This window comes from Monomorium pharaonis, chromosome 1 (assembly GCF_013373865.1).
Source record: "Monomorium pharaonis isolate MP-MQ-018 chromosome 1, ASM1337386v2, whole genome shotgun sequence".
NCBI classification, from domain to species: Eukaryota; Metazoa; Arthropoda; class Insecta; order Hymenoptera; family Formicidae; genus Monomorium; species Monomorium pharaonis.
The window spans coordinates 20162450-20183701 of record NC_050467.1 but is presented as its reverse complement, the minus strand read 5'-3'; the positions used below and the strand labels follow the sequence as shown (position 1 = coordinate 20183701).

Below are 21252 nucleotides of genomic sequence, written 5' to 3'. Positions count from 1 at the left end.
TCTCGAGGTTTCTTACACTATCTTTTTATACGAATTCTTTAATGCATTGAGAAAATAATTTTTTTTATAAAAAATATCTAACGCTACATTTTATTTTTTACACTCCAAAAATAGACTTAAAATTTTAATTCAATAATCAGCCACAAATTATAAAATATTACATATTAAGAAAGAACGCAATCAAGTTTTATCTAAACAAAATTCGACATTAGCTGCCAAATTAATATATTTAAAAAAAATGCATTCTATATCTCAGGCACATCGCTATATGTATGTACATATACGTATATGTGCTTTCTAAAAGGGCAAGTAATCCTCTGAAAAAAGCTTCTGTGTAATTTCCAACCAGTAATCGGCTAGAAGAGAATTCCATCTCAAGTTTCATATAACACACTATTGATTTTTTTTAAATAATTTAAAATATATTAGAGCCAAAGAGAGAGAGGGGAGAGGAGATAGAGAAAGAGAAAGAGAATGATTAGATAATACGGGAAAGAATTCTTTCGATCTAAAATTTCTTTTTTTTTTCATGAAAATGCTTCTTTTATAACATTTTTTTCTGCATCTTTAAGACATTTAATGTGCCCGAGCTTGCAAGCTGAAGCAAAACGAGATACGTAAAAGGATGTGGAACCTTCTAGCAAGAAGTTTGGCGAGCAAAACGCCAGAATACACGCAAAGCACTTTCACCGGTTTGACGCGTAGGCTCATGGTTGGGTTACATGCGGCACAATGAACGGTAACGGTGTGGCGGTCGGGTTGTCAGCACCAGTAAGTTATTTAGCGGTTGAGGTCGTAGCAGTTGGCAGTGCTGTCTAATTGTAACGACACCTTTGGGACCGGTATCACTCCCCGTATACCCACCAAACCACCCACTTTCCGCCCTCATGATCGTTGAAGCGCTCAGGCGGTCTCTCGCGCTCGCTCGCTCGCTCTCGACCGCTCTCGCCTGCTCTCGCCGTCCGTCCCTCGGTGTCGGAAACCCTCAGACACCGTAAACCAAAAATACGACGACACTTTGTCGAAGCGTCCGCGTCTCGTTCGTCTTGGGCTTCTCTAAAAAGAAAACACGGAGCTAGCGAATAGTCATTAGTCGGGCGCGCGCCATCCGCGGTTAAAGTCTTTAAGTTTCGGATATACTAATATCGTTTTCGCGATTTAAGGTCGTTTAATCTCGCTAGACATTGCATTTGTAGTTTTGTAGTTAGGTAATAAACATCTTTCCGAAGTATTAAACATTATTTCTCATACAGTTCTTTATTTTCGAATATAAAGATCATTAAGATATTATTAAGTGAAAGATTGTCTTCTTATTTGTTCGGAATCATAACATTTATGGAGCAAGTTGTGTATGTACTATCGCTCGATAAAACATTCCGATATATAGCAAATGTCAGATTTGACATATTAAATGAGAGTACAAATTTTTAATAGTTTATCTTATATTCACAAGTATAATAATATATTTCAATAATTTCTTTTATTTAATGTAAAAAATATATAAGAGCTATAATAGTAAATTTTTAATCGTAAAAATGCAAGCAAAATAAAAACTGTAAGATCAATCGTTATCATAACACTTGTCTATCTTTCTTTCGCGGAACTCACAAAAAAAAATAAATTTGGAGTATTTAACGTAAAAGATTTTGAGTATATTCAATATAAAGTTAAAGAAGTCACTAGTGTCTTCTCACATTATTCTAGAGTAATTTTCAAGATATGTGCAACGATGAGCGAAACACGCGAGAGACACAAGAACGTATCGCCGACTGGCCTTGTCGCCTCGTAATCGCGCGACTCGAAAACCGGGTCTGTGTCTCATAAACTTTCGTGCAAGCATGGACGTTTGCTTTATTGCCGGAGCTTCTGATATCGCGGCGGTTGGTAGCAACATCGGTAGAAAGGCAGGCAGGCAGCATTATCTTCTCGGTGAGGGTGAGAGAGGGCGAATGCCCTCCCCACGAGATCACCATGGCAACCCCTACACGGCCCGCCACGGCGTCGTGTCCTGCGTGCTTCCATGTCCTGCCAGCATGGCGACTGCTAACCTCCTAAAGTCCTCAAGCAAAGAACGATAATTCGCATCTTTTTTGTCATCAACTTGCGTGAACAGTCGCTGCGTTTACGTTCGAAAGCAGGTACGATAATACAGGCAGTTTATATTAATTTTTTTTATAGTTTGTAAGAAACATTCCAACGAATTATGTGCAATTACGTTTTTGAGTAATTATATAAAAAAATTATTTTATGTAAAAAAATTATTATGCGTGTGTGTCTGTATGTGTTGTGTAAATGTCAAAATTACAGTCAAAAATCATTTTACTATATATTGTGTAAATTTGAAAAAAATACACAATATTACATTTCTCATAAAAAAATATTATAAATAATAAAAATATTTATTTGTTATTGCATTTGCAATTAGGGAAATATTTACCGAGTTTGGTATCAAGTAGGTACATCTAATTTTAAGAGATAACTCCTTCCTATATTTACGAAAATAGATTAAATTTATTGAGGTAACGATTCTCCATTGCGAAAGTAATTAGCTTCGCTTGCCAAGTCCACTCGTTCAGCGATTCTTTATACCAGCGTTCATCGGCACGAAGGAGTGTCCATAGGGAGAAATTAAAAACGTAGCCCCGGGCGGAATTAAGACATATTTTTTAATAAAGCCCGATAGAGATCACGTTCATTGAGGTGACTTTTTCTCTCAGTAAGCGTGAATTTCGCCAAGATAATTACGTTAACCGAAAAATTGTCGCGGGATTATATGTATAAAAGAGTACGATCTCAGGAAAAAAATTGAATTAACAATTATTAAAAAATTCTAAACGTATAAATATACTGTTTCATAATTAAAAAAAATTGCCATGTAGTGTGCAGTGTTGTGACAAAACAAAGTTTTCTTACAAGTTATAATGATTTCACAAATACTCGATAAGAAAGTAAATAGCTGTATAATGTGGAGCTTACACACAAATATATAAATTTACGGTAACCAGAAAGAAAAGGGCTTCCTGGTAATAGTCGAAATAAGAATGAAACGCTTGAAAGTTAGCGGAGGAATGAGAGATTGTGCCGAGTTTCGAAGTAAGTGCACTCCTCAAAGCAAGTTGCAGACCCCGCGGGAGGGTGGAAGGGGGAGGTAGGCGCTCTCCCTCGGTAAGCCTGTTAAGGAAGGATTCGCGAGTTTCCTCAAAGGAGCCGCGAATATTAAAATCACATTTTAGCTCCCCTAGTTTGACGACAAACTCCGCGAGCGGGCAACGAGGTTAGCCGGGATTAAGCGAGCTTCCGTTGACAAACTTACGGTGTGTTATTACCGTGTACACTGACACGCGCCGCTCCTAAACTGTCTGCAAACGAGAAATTCTCACGGCGTCGGAGAAATTGATTGAGCGTATGTCCTAGAGTCTGTTGGTGAAAATAAAACGCTCCTCGTGCGTTTTAAATTACGACTTGCAAATTATCAGTTTTTATATGATTGCATTATCTATTTAGCATGCGTCGCTTATTTTGTTCAACTGTCAAGTTATCTTTGAGCATAAAATTACGTTTGTTTTAATTCACAGCGAAATAAAATACCGCTTTATTAACTTATCCCGCCGCTACTGTGTTTTTACAACGTTAATGTAGCATTTATAATAATAATAATTTTAAAAAGTTGCATTAAACGTAATTTTACCATTTAATTAACCATTCTGCGTGCGGGTAGTATTGGAGTGTCGTACAGCGGGATCGCGAAGGGCGCGCTGAACTGTGTGTATTCTTCCGCTTTCGGAAAAAAGAGAGATAGATATATACGTTTTACATGTTCCTCCAACATATCATGCGGCAGGATGTTGTGATACGCGTGTTGCCTCTCTGTCTTCCGCAGCCACACGGGAGCATGCGCGACTTACGGTCGTTTTTGTCGATATTTGACAGCGGTAACTTGAGAGACTCCTAACCGCCCCTACTACGCTCTCATGGGACTCCGTATCTAAATGCAGGCATTAATAAATCGTGCGTACACTCATATACCGACGCGGGAATCGTCGTCGGCGTTAAGTTAGTTTACGCGGTTGGAGGTTCTGATGCATTTATGGAAATGCCCCGCTCCTTGTCCGAGCGCTGTATGCCCAAGGCACAGAGAGATAATTCAACAATTTTCGCACAGTTCGCACGTCACGCTACAGTTACTCGACTATCCAGCGCCAGCCACGATGAAAATTCGACGTAATCCACCAGAAATAATCTTGAAACTGTCCGAATAGCAAAAGTAATTAAATTACACCTACGTTAACAATCCTCTAATTTCTCTTCATTTTAATTAGATTAATAAAGAACAGAAATTGATGTAATTTTAGTTTAATTTCGAGTTTAATTTTCGACATTATAAATATGGAATAACATGAAATTACGATTCATGCCAGCATCCACCTTTAAAGATACAAAAATTCTTTTCATCTCTTGGAATCACACTAATTTTAATTTCTGTCTAAAACTATAAAAGATATGTGTACACATATATAAATATGTGTAACACCTTTGAACATTACGGATATACGAAATCGAATTGACGTTAAGATCTACGGCTTTCCTTTTGCTTATCTAGGATATGCCGCCTCGGTGATTTATCCTTCCTTGGGCACGCAGTGTTAAGCACAGTCACGTTGTCGACATAAGCTAAGTCGGAGCTTACGCCAGTTAATAGCTACGACCAACTATGCGATACGTGGTAAATCGTCAGTTGATGCGCCGTACGTGCAAAGCAAATCTAGTTATGGTAGCCGGCCTCTCAAGCCGTCTTGCGGCTAATGTGATAGACTGCCATTAGGGGTATCTCGCTGTCAGGGCGAGGGGTCGACGTAACATGGGGTGAGAGCGGGGCTAAGCAGCTATACGTAACGCAAGGGCTACGACAGGATACGTTAGTTCGGGGCCACGCTACGTAGTAAGACGTATTACTTAGGTATGAATTATGCAATACCTCGGCAATGCCTGCCGAATAGCCTTAGCTCGAGCCGTCTTAGAACTTGGGCAAACGGTATCGTCCCTATCGGCAGGAATTTAGTTAAGATACCCCTCGTCTTTACACACGTAGTCGGTCGCCTGATTTCCTTTCGTAAACACACGATGGCATTCGCACGAGATACAAGACAGTCTCGGAACACAGCTGAAGGCAAGTGCAAGATTACGTAATGATGTAATGTCGCTATTGGCTATCGAACGGTTAGGGAAGATGTAATTACGAGCTGACAAATACGCGAAATGTACATATATGCGCGTTCCGAATTATAACTCAAAGTACACGTAGCACTCCCGTCCCTTGCTGTTAGATCGGTAAAAATTATTCGCCGCGTTTCTCTTTCTCCCGGAAAAACAAATTCTATGTAGAACCATAAAACGGTGAACACACGTTAACTTATTCTACTGCCGATTCTTGGTTGAACAACTATTTACATTCTGATAAGAGGATGTTAAACAATGATGTCTTCCTTTCCAACGGAACTAAACGTTTCGTACGTCGTTATATTTTCCCAGCTTTCCTGGACCCACTGCCTGTCCTCTATAAATTAAATTTATCTATGTTTAATCGGTACTCATTGTGGAAACCTTTTGTCTTGCGGGACATAGTTCTCAAAGTTTAATCACACAATTATGCAACTAAAATTTTATTAATAATTTGATTAATTTTTAAGAGCTTGAATAAAGATAGAGCTTTTTGAAAATTGCTTCTGTGATGTTATCCACGATCGAAATTTGTAATATTATTATTGTAATCGCTGTTCCTCAAATCAGAGCGATGAGATAATCTCCTGTTATATAGAATGCTTTTATTCCTGGAAAATGATTTCCTGTATTAACCGATAGTTACGCGCGATCCTTCTTAGCCGTCTCTCTATAATACTTCCTGAGAAGAGAATCCGAAGGAACGAGTCGGTAGACGCCAGATGACGGCAGTGTGGAAAGAGAGAGGGAGGATACTGGGGAGGCAGTGGGCGTAATGGAGGCTAGTTAAACATTAAGCATCCCCTGATACCTTGCTAACCCCTTACTAACCCTGGTTAAGGTGTATGCAGGGTATACAGCTCTAGGTGGTTTCCTATACCTTACGGACCTTCGTACACATTCTTACTAATTGACGTCTTCCTCGTCTGCATTATGCACTCGTGATTACTCCCAAGCATTCTCTTGCTTAAATATCGGATCGAATGGAAATTATCGGTATTGCTTACAAAAGTTGTTGTCGAGGTGAAAGCGTTGCGCCTGTTACTCTGCGAATGTACTAGCCATTCCGATTACGTAACACGGATACTAATCCTAATTTTTGCAATGCAAAAAAATTTTTATTCAATCTTTTTCATTAAAAAGTATATTATAAGAAATATAATGCTTTTATACAAAGAAGATGATTATCTTTTTATTATTTTTGGCTTTTAAACAAAATACTTAATCTGCAATTATTTAACATTCTAACAAAAGGAAAAATGTTTTATTATTTTGTTTCATTTATACTTTTTATTCTAATAAAAAAATGTTAAGAATTCTCATTGGGATACTAGAAAGAAAAAAAATGATAATGAAGCTATCCCTTGGCACTATTTGAAGACATAATATTAATGGAATAGCCGGCAATTCAGTCACATTAATCAATGATTAGCACACTATTAGACACGCCTATTCGGCAAGATTTTGTCGTGTAAGCAGACCCTTTTCCGATCTTTTTCGAATCACGTACAAAAAGGTGGATACGGATTAATTCCATTAAAAACAACGAGATCTTTCGATAATGATTCTTGTTCTTCCATATATATTGCACGAAATACAAAAGGGCGAAGCACAATGAAACGAACGGCGTCGTCTTCATTTCACGGATCTCTTCGTTGAATTTTCGTCACGTTATATCCGGCTCTTTTATAGTGGCAGAAGAAGAGGAGCGTACAGCGAGAACCGAAAACATGATTAAAGATTCTCCGTTGCGGGAGAAAATGGATTTCTGATACGCGTAATGCCACCCTATTTGGAACTATTACGCGTGAGTCCCCAAGTAAGCCCTCTATATCCATTCAGCCCCTGCTGGAAATATATTTACTAGATCAGAAGGTACTTACTTGCGACTTGGCACCCACGAATGCCGTACCGGGTGGCATGTAAACAAGGAAAAGGGAGAACCTCTTCGCTCATTTTCCCTCGGATTATTCGTGCTAATTACACGGTACTCCGCGTATACATAAACGAATATATTTTTAATTAATATATAAATTGCGATAAGAGAAGCTATACCTATAAATCACGTCCGTCGCGTGAAGCCTGAAAATTATTTTTTGTCGGCGGTTTCCGTGGAGAAAAGAACATTGGCGTTACGGTACGGCGAGAAAAATCGCTAATTGGTACACGGAAAACATAAACAAAACTACCGTGCGAATGCCGATGATTTACTGCAAGGTTTGATTGAATTCATTCGACTGTTTACCCGCTTGCTGCTCATACAACTCTCGCCCTTCGCGGGCCTCCGATGTTTAGTGTTGTTTTTTTTTTCCATTTATACCGTTGATTTTTTCCTCACCCGCGCTCGTTCATCCGCTCCGACGTTGCAAAGTTGCTCGCTGTAAAACTGGAAACACAGCGAACGATACGAACGTTTCCTACTACAAGCCACCACCATTCTCCCCTGACGTCCCCCGTTGCAGTCTCCAATCCTCACTTCACCGCCTACTGCTTCGTTTTATTCCATTTGATCCGAGGGAATGGAAAGGTATGCGAGCTCCGAAGGGTAGACTAGGTATGATTTCGCAATCGAATCGCCTCTGTATATTTCCCTCCGTGTCAATTCGTTAACGAATATGAGCAGTCAAAGGACTTTTAAATAATTTTAACTTAAAACTATTATCGGTGTCGGTACATTAAAATAAAAAACAATTTCTTTCCATAACATTTTCAATGAAAATCGTATGTCTGCAACAACGCAGAATGTATTTGAGAAGGAGAAACTTAACGAATTATTGAATAATAAATTAATGAAATTTGCAAGCTATATTATGCAAGCTATATTATATAAGCAAATTAAACAAAAATATGAAAAAATAGCTAAAAGGTGTATATGTAAAAATATATATCGAACATTATCATAGACTGATTCAATCAAGAATTTATATACTATATGTGCACAAGTATTTTGCAATTGGAATGTAAGGCAGGTAACTCGCACTAATGTTTCAACGATAAGCGTATCTGTTGGATGCCTGAGCGGCGATTCGGAATAGATTTTTCCAGAGGAGACTGACACGAGCTTGCGAAGGCCGCCAACGGAAGAGAAAAATCTAATAGACTATCGGAATCGAATTTGATCCCCTGTAAGAAACTAGCCCTTCTTCTTGCACGCGTTCGCGTTACGACACCATCGATACTGCCGCCCCATCGAGCTCGGAATGAAATCCAGTTCGCATTTGAATCAGTCGGTAACGCAATCCATTAGTCCCTAACAGCCAATACTTCGAGGACGCGCGGAAGGAAACGACCTCGTGTAAGGGAAAAAAGAAAGAGGAATAAAGTGGCACGGCGACGGCGTGACGGGGGAGGGAGGGGGAGCGTCGTAAATGATTAGTGTTGCCGATGAACGAATCCCGTTAAAAAAAAAAAAGCGAAGATCTATAGTCCGCCTATCTCTCCTCCAGCCAAGCGCGCCCTTCCTCCCTCTTCATAGAACTCTCCCGCGTAAGTAGGGTCATTTTGTTAGCGTCAAATTCTGAAAGCGGATCGCCCGATTTCTTTTGCTGCGGCGAGCGCGAAACGCTGGCTGGTCGGAAAATATTTCAATTACCTCGGACTTTTCATTCAGACATACAATTTTCCTTTATCGCCCAATATTTTTATGGTACTTTCTCTCTTTCAATGTTATTTCTCCACGGCAAATGTTTGATTAGTAAATATTTGTAAAGTGCTTTGAAATTTACAAGATATTTGAATAGATTGAGCGTACTTTTTTAAAAATTTGTATCGATTGATCGAAGCAAATGCGCGGATGCAGATGTTCTCGGCCGCTGGCCCATTTTATTAAATAACGGGTGACACACGATTTCAATATAGATACAAAGTGAAACGTCCTCGATTCGCGAGGGCGGTTACAGACTCGTTCCCGTTGTCGTCGGCATCGTTAAAGGGGCGTCTTCGCGCCATTCTCGCAATATCGTAGGTGCAAGTACGGTCGATGGTATTCCTATCTGTAAACGACTGGAGGCAGCGTTGTCGAGCGACGCCTCAGGCGCGACGAAGATATCGTGTTTAGTGCAAGATCCACGGCCGCGATAAGCCAAGGTACAATGCTTTGAATACCCATCCAGCATCGCGATAACATCTTAACGTTCTCTAAGAGTAAACGAAATTAAATTCGCTCGGCTCTCCGCGAGCGCGCGGAAACACGCAAGCGACATTAGACCGGCACTCTCTTCGCGTCGAGTATCCACCACCTATCTACCTACCTACCTACCTTAAGTCCCACGACTGGATGCGAAAACGCGTGTAACACGAGATCGATACGTTTCTTTCCCTTTCTCTTTTCGTATCGCCGAATTTTCCACCCTCCCGTTCACGTCGTCTTGCCCCTCGTCCTTCGCTTCCCTCAGTCGAGGTTCTCTTCTCTGTACCCTCTCTCCTCCACCCCCACGACGGATACGTTTCGTTTTTTACTTTTCACTTTCGAGTTTTGGATATATTTTTAGAAGGAATATCAATAAAAAATATTGTCTCATAAAATTTTATAAACTACCCTATGACTAAAATCTTGTTCGATATTTTTCGACAAAATCATTTGATATCTTCTACCTTCTCTTACATTTCAACTACATTAGAGATACGCTTTCGACATAAAAATTAAGCTAGATAAAGATCGAGTAATTAAGATCAGTTTGCTGGATCAAGAAGTTATTAATCGTGATCTTTCGGCAATTTTGGCAGTCCCTACACGAGAAACAAAAAGTAGAAGTGCAGACAAAAAGGACGCTATTCTAAAGTATGCGTTTGATTTTTCCAAGAAGTCCCCAATACCATGGACGCACTCTTTGGGGGAATGACAATGGCGTCCCACGGGACAAAAAGCCTACGTAGAGAAAACTACCCTTCCTTCTTGCCAGCGCGTCGTCGTCGGCGTCGCTCCGGTCCTCCTGATTGTTTCCTGCGCGCTTCCTTCGCTCGATCCTCCTCGGTCTGACATTCAGCTACCTGATCTCTAAACTCTCCTCGTGCCTCAAGTCAACCCCTTCCATTTCCGCAGGCGCAAACCAATAAATGAGATGCGTCTCAAAAAAATTCCTAAAATTCAATATTCTCGGCATTTTGCATAATTCATGAAAATTGAGCCGGCGGCTTTTTGGCAGAATCCTCACGAAAATATATATATCTTTATGTCCCAAATTCTATTTTGCATAACTTCTGCGCAATAAGTACTTATAAGTACTAAACTAATATTTTTTACTTATATTTATTAATATTATTTTATTTTTATAATTATTATAAAGAAAAATATAAGTAACATTTTCTCGATAATTATATATACTTCAATGTATCTTACATTAAATTTTTTTTGTATTTAATGTTTTCAAATTCGTTTTCCTTTTATATTACGCTCCGAAAATGTTTATAAAGATAATTATAAAATAGAAAATTGGAAAAAAAATTTATTCTACCTTTTTAAAAAAATTTATACCTTTTTAAAAAAAAATAAATTACATAGTAAATGTATTTTGCAAAAATGTCTTTCGACATTGTAGCAAGACAATGACCGAGGACCGCATATTTCGTGCAGTACACAGGCCTAAAGGTCGAGAAGCACGTAGTCGGGAGTTTAATCTAGAGAAATACTGAATAATAGAGGAGAGTGGAACGGGGCTCGCGATTGGCTTATGCAATATTCAGTCTTGCTTTCCGGCCAAGTTCGCGTTCTAATTAAGTTCCCGGCGTTGAAGAGCGTTAAGTACCTTGTCAACCGTTTAACTCTGGTCCCTTCTATACTTTTGCAGATTCTTCCTAAAGTTCTTTCTCAAGTGTAACCAAAACTGCCTCAAGAACGCCGGCAATCCACGAGACATGAGGCGCTTCCAGGTAAGTTGTCCGTGCTCGCTGTTTACTTACAGTCTTACATTAAGTATAAATTTGCACGATTCATATTTAATATAATCGATTTTGCCCTTACACATTAAGATTCTTAAGCTTTTAAAACTTAAAATATTTATTAAAAAATCGATATACACACCTACATTGCTAACAGATACAATAATAATGTCATATTCATAACGTAATTTATCTTGTGATTCACATAACTCGATTTACGGCTCTGCTTGAGATACAGTTAATCGCTTCCGGCTTTCCACCCACTTGATTCAAAGACGTTCCAGGTCGTGTTGCAATGCTGAAATGCACACTACGCGAGACACTTCCGTCATTCAAGTCACGATTCGCGAAATTATAGGGGCGGACAGACGGAGACGAGAACGCCAAAATTCCGCCGCAACATCGCATGACGCCTATCGTCGCAGAGAGTATTGTTCTTCCCGTAAAATTACACGTATTCGCAAAACTCTGCTATTATTATTCTACATCTAATTAAAAATCATTAATTTTATTTAAATAAATAAAGACAATAATTCGGAATAAATAACGTAGACCTAATCCAAAAGTCGCTGCGATGGACTTTTAACGCACCCTCTCGCATTCAATTCCTTATCCTTTGCAATAATTAATCATTTTCACTTACGGAAAACCATATACCACCTATTCTTATTTTTCTAAAAACACTAAAATAAACAAAATAAAGAAATAAATTATCAAAAATCTTTAACGCGATGAAAGAAATCTCAGGTCTTTTACGTTATTCATTTCTTTTTGTATTATTCTTTTAGTTTTTCTCTTTTTGTGCGCGCGGCACGACAAACTGAAATTAAAATACTCATCGTACTCTCGAATTTGTTTCTGAATTGCTTACTGCCGAAAGTTGCGAATTAAAATTTTAGTGCAGTCTTCAACAAAAATCTCGCCCGCCGTGGGGCAACGAAGGCTCAGTAGGTTATCGTCGTTTTACTCTAAGTTGGCGGCGGTGTTACTCGTCGAGTAATATCACTAGCACGCGAGAAAGTTGCGAAGTTGCGAAGGACAAAACTTTCGGGCATTTTCCAACCGCTTGCTCGATTTTATAAACGTTCTTCCGACTTCATCGCGAAAATCTTTTCAACGCGTCCCAAAACACGTGCGGAAAGAGCGGCGTAAATACTAAGCAAATATTAATTTTGTTTAGCTCGTAAATAATGTATGCTGTATTAAGGAAGAAGGATGTCTAACTGTCCTAATATGATAATATTAAGATAATAATCTTGTACTTGCGCGATTATATCAGCGTTATACGTCGTACGTGTAAGTCATGAATTGCATGCCGTAGTATCCAACAAATCAAATGCATGCTCGTTCACGGAAGATATAATGAACTAAACTCGGTATACGACGCGCATGAGAGAAATACAATATTATTCACGGGAACGTCTATCGCGCGGCGATATTTTTCTACGCTCTTGAGTCAAATGTAAATTTCATGCTGATAAATAGAATATTAATTTATTAATTTAAGACGTATGGAGAACGAGTTTAAATATTATTTTTAATTTTATTTGTAAAAACTCAAAATTTTATTAATATATGCGTAGAGGATATGTTTATTATTAGTTTATTACGTTTACTTTTCTGACATTTCTATATTAATCGTCTTATATCACCTTTCACATCGGCAAATTTCCATTTTGCCTAACAGGTGGTCATATCTACGCAAGTGGGAGTGGAAGGACCATTACTAGCGGTCTCAGACAATATGTTCGTCCACAACAACAGCAAGCACGGACGCAGGGCGAAACGTTTGGACCCCAGTGATCCTGGCGAGTACAATAGTAAGTATGATCCACAAATACAATCAATTAATCAGTATCGTTAAAGAGATAATTTATACGGGACAAAGAGCATCGATATCGTCTGCATATTTAATGCGCGAGATTGCACGAGCATTTACACGCTAATTCGATTTGTCCGTAAACAACAATTTGGCCCTCCGTGCAGTTTTTCGTTATTTAATTTTGCAGTCAGTTGCTGTATTCCCCGGCAGCAATTGCAATCAGCCTTCACCGTGCTAACAAAGCACTCGCAGAAAATATGATAATTAATTAACGGACGATAATTAAAAAGCCCGGTGCGCACATTAAACGCCCTCATTTATTCAATCGCATCGATTTTTCACGGATAATATGATTCACGCGCGTAAGCTTTCAACGGGGGATTGTCGATCAAAATCGCCTTCCCGGGCGATTCATGTTCGAGGCACATTGCCATTCGAATGCTCGCGGGCGTGGTGTTGTTTCTCTCGCGCGGCGCCCTTCCAGGGCGAGGGATGGGGGTCAGTTTTCTTCGAGATCGGCATAACGACTCGGGAGCCGTGGCGGGGCGGAATCGTAAGAGAGTTGCAGGAGGGCGCACCGGTAGAATGGGATATATGGAGTCATAGGGCAATTCAGCAAAGTTTGGCGTCGGCCGCGCATACAAACGGCTGATATCGCGCGGCTATCCCCCTCGACCGCTTGCTCCTCTCTCGCGCCAGGCTTCTTCCTCCGTCTTTTCTTCCTACCTATGCCAAGACAAGATGTAAATCAATGGGATGCGGGAAAACGAAGGATCCACGCTCCGTTCCGCGCTCCTTGTTCCTCGGTCTTATTTCCCTCCACTCTGCTCACTCGAATTTCGCCCGAGTGCCTTGTCCCCCTTCTTCTTCACGCCGCGGGTTCCAAGGTTCTCGTCTCCACCCGCGTCAGTTTCTTCTTTTTACCTGGTTGGCTGCCGCGGAGCGCAAAGACACGGAAAGAAAGAGAGTGGAATTGGCCCGCTTCTCTCATCTCGATCTCTGCTCCTCTCATTCGGTTTCCTCTGTCGTTCTCGCGCCCTTCTCTTTCTCCTCCCCCTCGTCCTCCTTTCCGTGGTTGCCGCGGTGCGTTGGTTTGTGAATGCTAAGTTTAAGCTATCTCGCGCCGCCCTCCTGGAGCCTCTGCGACGCCAATGAAGGTACCAACACATCCACTCTTTCCAAATCCCCCCCTCCCCCGCGAGCTATCCCCCGAAACGCCGAAACGAGCATACCAATGAGACAGGAAACGCGAGAGAAAGGGGAAGAACGTAGAACGCCGGTATCTCGTGGATTTTGCTGTCATTGTGAACGAATTCTCTCGGTTGCTGTACAAATCAAATCTTGATTGTCCATGAAATTTGAAACGCTTGCTTACGATCTATCTTCCCCGATACGCCGTTTTATAACGCGTTGCTTATTTGACAAAACATCGATACTATTTTCATTTCAGGCTTCATGTTTCGCTTTCTTTTTTTTTAATTTAATTTATGACAAAGAGAAAGAGAACTTTTATAAAAACTTTAAACTTGTTTCTCTTGTTGCAAAAATTGTGTCCTCTACTCGTGTAACATTATTTTTATCATAATTAAGAAATAACAAGTCAAAAATTTAATTACCAAAATTTAATAAAACAAAGGAAAAATTATTCGCTATTCCGGCTGAATATAAGAGAGGAATCATTGAGGAGCATTGTTATAATGAAACTTGCTTTGCGCCGGGATAAAACTCGGTTTTTCTGGTAAATTTCTCAAGTCTCTATCGCGGCGAATGAAGTTATCGCGCGATCTCACAGTGATCAAAGAGAATCGGGCCGAACGTGTCGGAGTACAACGGCTCTTCGACTTCGACGATAGTTCGGTGGCAAAAGAGGGACTCGGGAGGGTTGGGGGCAGCAGCACCCCTCTTACCATTCAGTGGCGCGGAGGATTTTATTTATTCCGGGTTGGTACGCTTGTTCCTTGGCCTCCTCTACTGAATCCCTCTTTTCAACCCTCTTCTTCCCCTCTCCACCACGGCCTGCCACCGCGCCGCTCGACAATTCTCTACCAGGATGGTTGCCAACACGGCTGGCTCTCTTTAACGACTTTCTTGTACATTGAACGCAATAAATACCAATGTCCCACTGAGGAATCCCCATTTGCGTAGGGACCATACTTGCAACTCTTTAACACTGTGCTCTCCACTTTGCTTTTATTCGATAAACAAAATTCAATCATGACAAACACAACTCAATCTTTCCAATTGGAAAATTTTATTACGAATAATTTTATGTCAAAATTTACATTCAAATTATTTACTGATTTTGTTTCACGCATTATTAATTGATAATTTTTTTTGTTGTATTAGTCTATTTATGAAGGCAATCGCAAAAATGAATAATCACAAAGAAACATCCTGTGTCAACGTTTAATTGTAAAATTATATTCTTTAAATACGTCCAGATATAAACAATGTCGCGATCTTTGAAGCCGCCGAGATTTATCGATGTGACGGCACATAAGCACTCGAAGTGGAAAGTGTTTGAGCATCACTGAGAGCAATATACCATGATGTCAGCCACTCTGCCGTGGCTCCGCTTCGCCCAGGGTCGGTGCCGGGGGTGGCTTGGCTTCGCCGGGGTACAAAATGATATCATTGGGTTATAAATTCCAAGCAGAGACACCAGCGGCCCGATCGTCCCCCCCCCCCTTCCTTCTTGTTACAACCCTTCTCCGTGAGCTCTCCGACCCTCTTCCTCGTACTCTCTCTTTCTCTTGCCACATCATTCTCTTTCCGTCGTTCTCCTTTATAGTTTCTCTTTCATTTTCCGCCTCTTTCCCACTTTCACGAGTCCCGCGACCTCGAAAACTTGTCTGCCACGCCGGAAAATATATCTGCCACTCGGCCTCAACCGAATAAACAGAATATTCAGATAATTTTCCATATCCTATTTCTTCCCTCTCGTCAGTCGCGAGTTATTTCCAAGATACCGCTTAGTTTAATTCTCAACTTACAACTTTTTATTTTGGTACACTTAATTTTCTTCCTCTGATATTATCTATTTTATTATAATATGGGAGAACTGATCGTTAATACTTTAAGTCTTTATGTGATTAATCTTCAAATTGACAGGAAATTTCAGCGCCACATGTTTTACGCAAATGTTAATTGTAAGCAATAAAATTACATGCAAAAAGTATACTAATATTTTTGTTATGAATCTAGGTTTATATCCGCCAATACCTCTCCAAACGCCGTGCATAAAAGCGATATCGCCTAACGAAGGCTGGACGTCGGGTGGATCCACCGTCATAATTATCGGTGAAAATTTCTTCGATGGATTGCAAGTAGTTTTCGGTTCGATGCTAGTTTGGAGCGAGGTCAGTAATACTCGAGTTCTCTGATACTAATTTACACGATGGCAAATATAAAAATGCATTTATCCTTTTTATTATAGTTTATCACACCCCACGCAATCAAGGTGCAGGCACCGGCGCGGCAAATACCAGGAGTCGTCGACGTCACATTACATTACAAAAGCAAGCAGTTCTGTAAAGGAGCGCCCGGTAGATTTGTTTACGTTTGTAAGTACAAAGAACGATCGATCCGAATGACAAAGTCTATGCGAGTAATAATTGAAAAAAGAAACAAACTACGACGTTGTCCGATCAGGCAATAAGAGAAAACGAATCTTTCCTGTGTTTTCCAGCGGTAAACGAACCTACGATCGACTACGGCTTCCAAAGGTTACAGAAACTCGTTCCGCGGCACCCCGGTGACCCCGAAAAGCTTCCGAAGGAGATAGTGCTGAAGAGGGCGGCGGATCTAGCGGAAGCCATTTATAGTATGCCCAAGAGTGGAAACATGGGGATCGCGGGGGCACCACGAAGTCCGGGTTCAGTGCACGCACCCGCACCTCCCACATCCAGTTCGGCAACGGCCTTTAATTCGTATACGGGGCAACTTGCGGTGACAGTGCAGGAAAATGGTAGTGCGGCAAAATGGACAGACGGTATGTGTCTCTATTAAAACGTTCATAAACTCGACACTCGTACCATCTTTATTAGATAGATATTTTGTAGATAGATATATACTTATTCTTATAGATTAGATATTTATTATACAATATACTATAGTAAAATGCCTCGTAATCTCTTCCTTGTAGAGGCTTGTACCAATCAAGACGCGGATGAGTTAAATTTATTAGGCAATCACTCACAACCTGAAATACTGACGAGTTCGTCTGACGGGCAGGTTTCTATTTCTAGACGGTAGTTCCGTGACGACAGGGGCTGCTGCCGACGGCGGAGGCGGCGGCGGCGGCGGTGGTGGCGGCGGTGGTAGTGGCGGCAGTGGTGGTAGTGTCGGAGCTAACGTCGGCGGTAGCGCCGACGCCTATAGACAAAGCAGCAGTGCAAGTCCACGTGGTGTCGTAACCGGCGGTGGTTATTGCGGTAGTTCAGCCAGCACACCACACAGTCACAGTACTAACGGAAGTTATTCCGTCGCCAATCCGTACACCGGCAGCCCTACTCTCTATACCTCGCGTAAGTCTCCTACTTTCTCTCTCTTTCTCTTTCCATCTACCCTCACAGACGGTCCCATGTCTGTGCAATGTCGTTGCAACATTCACAAAATCTAAGTTGTGCCGAGATGCAATACAAATTTTTTTTACAATTCTTCATATATTATACTCATATATTTAAATCGTTTAAAATAAATTATTAACGTCATAGCGCAATATAAAAGAAATACGAATGATCAACAATGCAAATTAGTTTTTAATTATATTTTTTTGTGATACTTAGGTATGCTCAAACAAATATTTTTATTATAATATACTTTATGAATTCAAAGTCTACTTCATGTTTCTCCAAAGCGTCGATGTTTTCGAGATTTGGATTTTTCGAAATCTTTGGCACAACTCGAAACGAAGAAACTCAACACTCGTTCATACAACGTTCATGTATCCAACACGCATGCCCTTCTACTTAATGTTATCTTTTGATGCACGCACTTATGATTTTCCCTTATGTGGAATTTTCGTTTTAGCGCACGAACAATATGGCATTTTCTATACATCCGGGGACGGGAGTGCGTTCGCCCCCGTAGTACGACCACCGACCACCTCAGTCCCACCGCACTGGCCCACACAGCACCACCTCGCCACAGCCGCCCAGTAACCGCTAACCGTCCACCATCACCACCAACACCACCATCATCACAACCACCCTATGCACTGCGATTAAAGAATTATGAGAGACGGCATTTGAGAATGTACGTACACTTACTTACGACGCGATAGTGATTTTAAATTATCAACAAATTATTAATTATTAACTTTCAAGTTAAATTTAAATTCTTATTTTTTAATAATATTCTTTCATGTTATAAAGTTTATTTATAATTAATTTATTAAATTCGAATATTGTAATTGTAGCATTTTTTATCGAGATGGTCAATGTATTGTGTAGTAAGAATTAATTTTGTTGGAATGAAATTATAATGCTAACATGAGATACGTGTTTGTGTATTATATATTGCACGACAATAGAAAAATGGCTAGAATGTTTTTTATACATATATTCTCTCAATTCATATGGAATTAACATACGCTGTCCACTATCCCATTGTATTTATCCGCACGGATTAGCAGAAAGCTTCACGAATCCTCGTTGCCGATCGCACACGTTTAGCTCGAAAATGAAAGGCTTTAACGGCGAACAGAATTTCTTAAAATTTATATTATTCCAATATTAAATAAACAAATTTATTTACAATAAAAAGTAAGAAAATTAATATATCTTGGGAGTGAAATATTATTTCTAATTTTCATCTAGAATTAACAATTATTTTCCTCGTCATTATTTTTTTCAAGGACACTATTATTGATTTATTCTCTTTTATTTTAAAACAATTTTATTTTTTATTAAAAATGTCAAGTTATTATATTTTCGCCGTTTGTTTCTTATACATTGATTTCTTGCGTCACATTTTTTAAAGCAATAATTTCATTACTAATGTATAACTGACAGTGGGCATGTTGCAGGACTAGGAGAGGTGGTCGGATCACCATTCAACATGAACCCATTTATGTTGCCCACTTGCAACCAAGGATACTCAGCCGCTGCCAGTCCGCTGCTTTCATCAAACGGCAAATAGTGCTACGAGATGTAAGCTTCGACGAGAATGTCATGGACCATTAGCCTCCGCGGAGATATTGTACGTTGATCCAGAGCGAATTAGTATATGCGACCGCATCTAAATAATTATCCAGATAATCGCATAAACAATATCGGATAATTATCGCATCGGCGTACGTACATTGTCTTTGCGGATTCGATTTAAGCACTCCTTTTTCCTTTTTGCTTCTTTTGCGGTGAAAAGGAAAAAAGATTATATGCGGCATCATCATTTTCGTCGGAGTCAAAGTCGACAGTTTCATAAGAAATCAGGCAAATCAGTGCAAAAATTTGAAACAACTATCTTGCAATGATCACATTAGTTAAGAAATGATACATATCGAACAACGAGAAGGTGTTTTTCTATAAATCTAATAGTTCGGTCAAAAGATGGCTCAAATAATTATTAAAAAGAACTTGAAGAATAATTGTGTTTGTCTTATTTTACAACTGTTCTAATAATTTATAGTTGACATTAAATTCTTATAAATGATAATTTTGATCAATTTATATCGATATTAGGAAATGTGACTATAATACAATTTGCGCCAACTCCTATTACACTAGTCTTTTATCCAATATATAATATTGGATTCATTATTTATAATTTATAGATAAAAAATTATTTTGAAAATAATTATGATAAAAGATATTATTATTAATATAATAATCTGTATTTGATATTGTTGACGAGCAATATTTATCACAAAATATTTTAAATCTATATTAGACAAACTAAAGATTTAGTAAATTGAGAGCCAGTCTCATGAACCGAACGAGAAAGCTAAGATGGTATCAAGTATTTTATATCATTTAAATTGCAGAGGCTGATAAAGATCGAAAGAAATTGACACCACTCGACGGACATATCGCTTATTAATGAATAACAGATACCATAGTTTTAGAGAGCATTTTCGACTTCGAAATTTTAACTTCCTACCCCTACAATTTATGACTAACCAATATCGCCTAGTTAGCGTAATGTGTAACGTAATTTGTACAGTATCTGTAAATATTGTTGCGATGTACAAAAAGAAAACTATTTCCAGGAATCCAACGAAATGACATTGAAGTCACTCTAGAGTGAAAATTATTATAAATAGATGTAAATAAACGTAGAATATACGTAGCGCATCCGTATAATTACGTCGGCGCCATCCAATTTTTTAACGTGATCCCGATCAGGAATGCACGCGTTTACGTCTACATATCCATTTCGCGGACGAAAAATTGAATTTGTTGCAATCCGTTCCATTCTTCGCTTTAAAGCAAAATCTAAATAAATGACCAGTATCCGGCAAGGAAATCAGGCAAAAAAAACGTTAAAAAGTTGGATCGAACGTGCGACCTGTATAAAACGTATAGTTGATTTGGATCGTTTGATAAGCCGGCCCGAAACAAATCTCATACAACTCACGAAAGTATACGAAGCATATACCGGATTGAAATTCCCAGTTAGTCCAAAACTTTTGCAGCAGTTTTACGAGCGTAGATCGTATCATTTGTCAAAACGAAAGATACCGTTAAAAGTTATTATTATGAAGAGTTCCTTTTTGCATATCGAGAGACTTAGCATGTACTTTTCTTTTAGGAAGTGCATTCTTCGTCCCGGAGCCGAGAGCTCTGTGATCTTGTGATGTTGATTATATATATACATACACCTACATACATACATATATATATATATATATGCGTATATGTATAGTATATGTATGTATGTATGCATGTGTATATATATATATGTATATGTATATGTATATTGATTGTACCTTGGTTCAATCACGTCACGTCATCTTTTATGAGACGCGTTGTTCTTGTACGCACGCGAAGACACAATACGCACACTCGCGCGTATAGACACACTCGTCGGTGTATATTGAAATAAATTAAACTTACTTTTTGAGAATTAAAAATCTTGATGATAGAAAAGTTCTACGTTTTATTCTTTGCCTATGTCACCTTTAACAACAGCAGCAGCATATGCAATCTAATGTAAGTATTTTATATCATATATTTTTAATCCCACCCGAATATTGTATTCCTTCAACAACTTTAGCATTTTTATTTTCTTGAAACTAGAGAACTTTTATAATTAATTTTTATTTATAGATTGTATTACGGTAAACATATTTTTATATTTTTTTTTTTATAAAATTAAATATTTAAATAATGAAA

General features: G+C 39.2%; 1 protein-coding gene across 4 annotated transcripts in view; it reads left to right on the top strand.

Moving 5' to 3' along the window:
* LOC105832735 (transcription factor collier) overlaps window positions 1–21006 on the top strand; it is a 79744-nt gene extending 58738 nt beyond the window's left edge. The window contains exons 7-14 of one of the 4 annotated variants that reach the window (XR_003626134.2): window positions 11004–11085; window positions 12782–12914; window positions 16121–16275; window positions 16353–16479; window positions 16605–16907; window positions 17164–17442; window positions 17948–18172; window positions 18945–19074. Coding sequence is in view for 2 of the 4 variants with exons in the window: in XM_012673924.3 (XP_012529378.1) it covers window positions 11004–11085; window positions 12782–12914; window positions 16121–16275; window positions 16353–16479; window positions 16605–16907; window positions 17164–17442; window positions 18945–19057 (1192 nt within the window). In the remaining 2 variants the exon portion in view is untranslated. Of the gene's footprint in view, window positions 1–11003; window positions 11086–12781; window positions 12915–16120; window positions 16276–16352; window positions 16480–16604; window positions 16908–17163; window positions 17443–17947; window positions 18173–18930 lie in introns of all 4 variants that reach the window. The other 3 variants (XR_003626135.2, XM_012673924.3, XM_012673926.3) reach the window with 3 other exon arrangements.
* The last annotated feature ends 246 nt before the right edge of the window (window positions 21007–21252 follow it).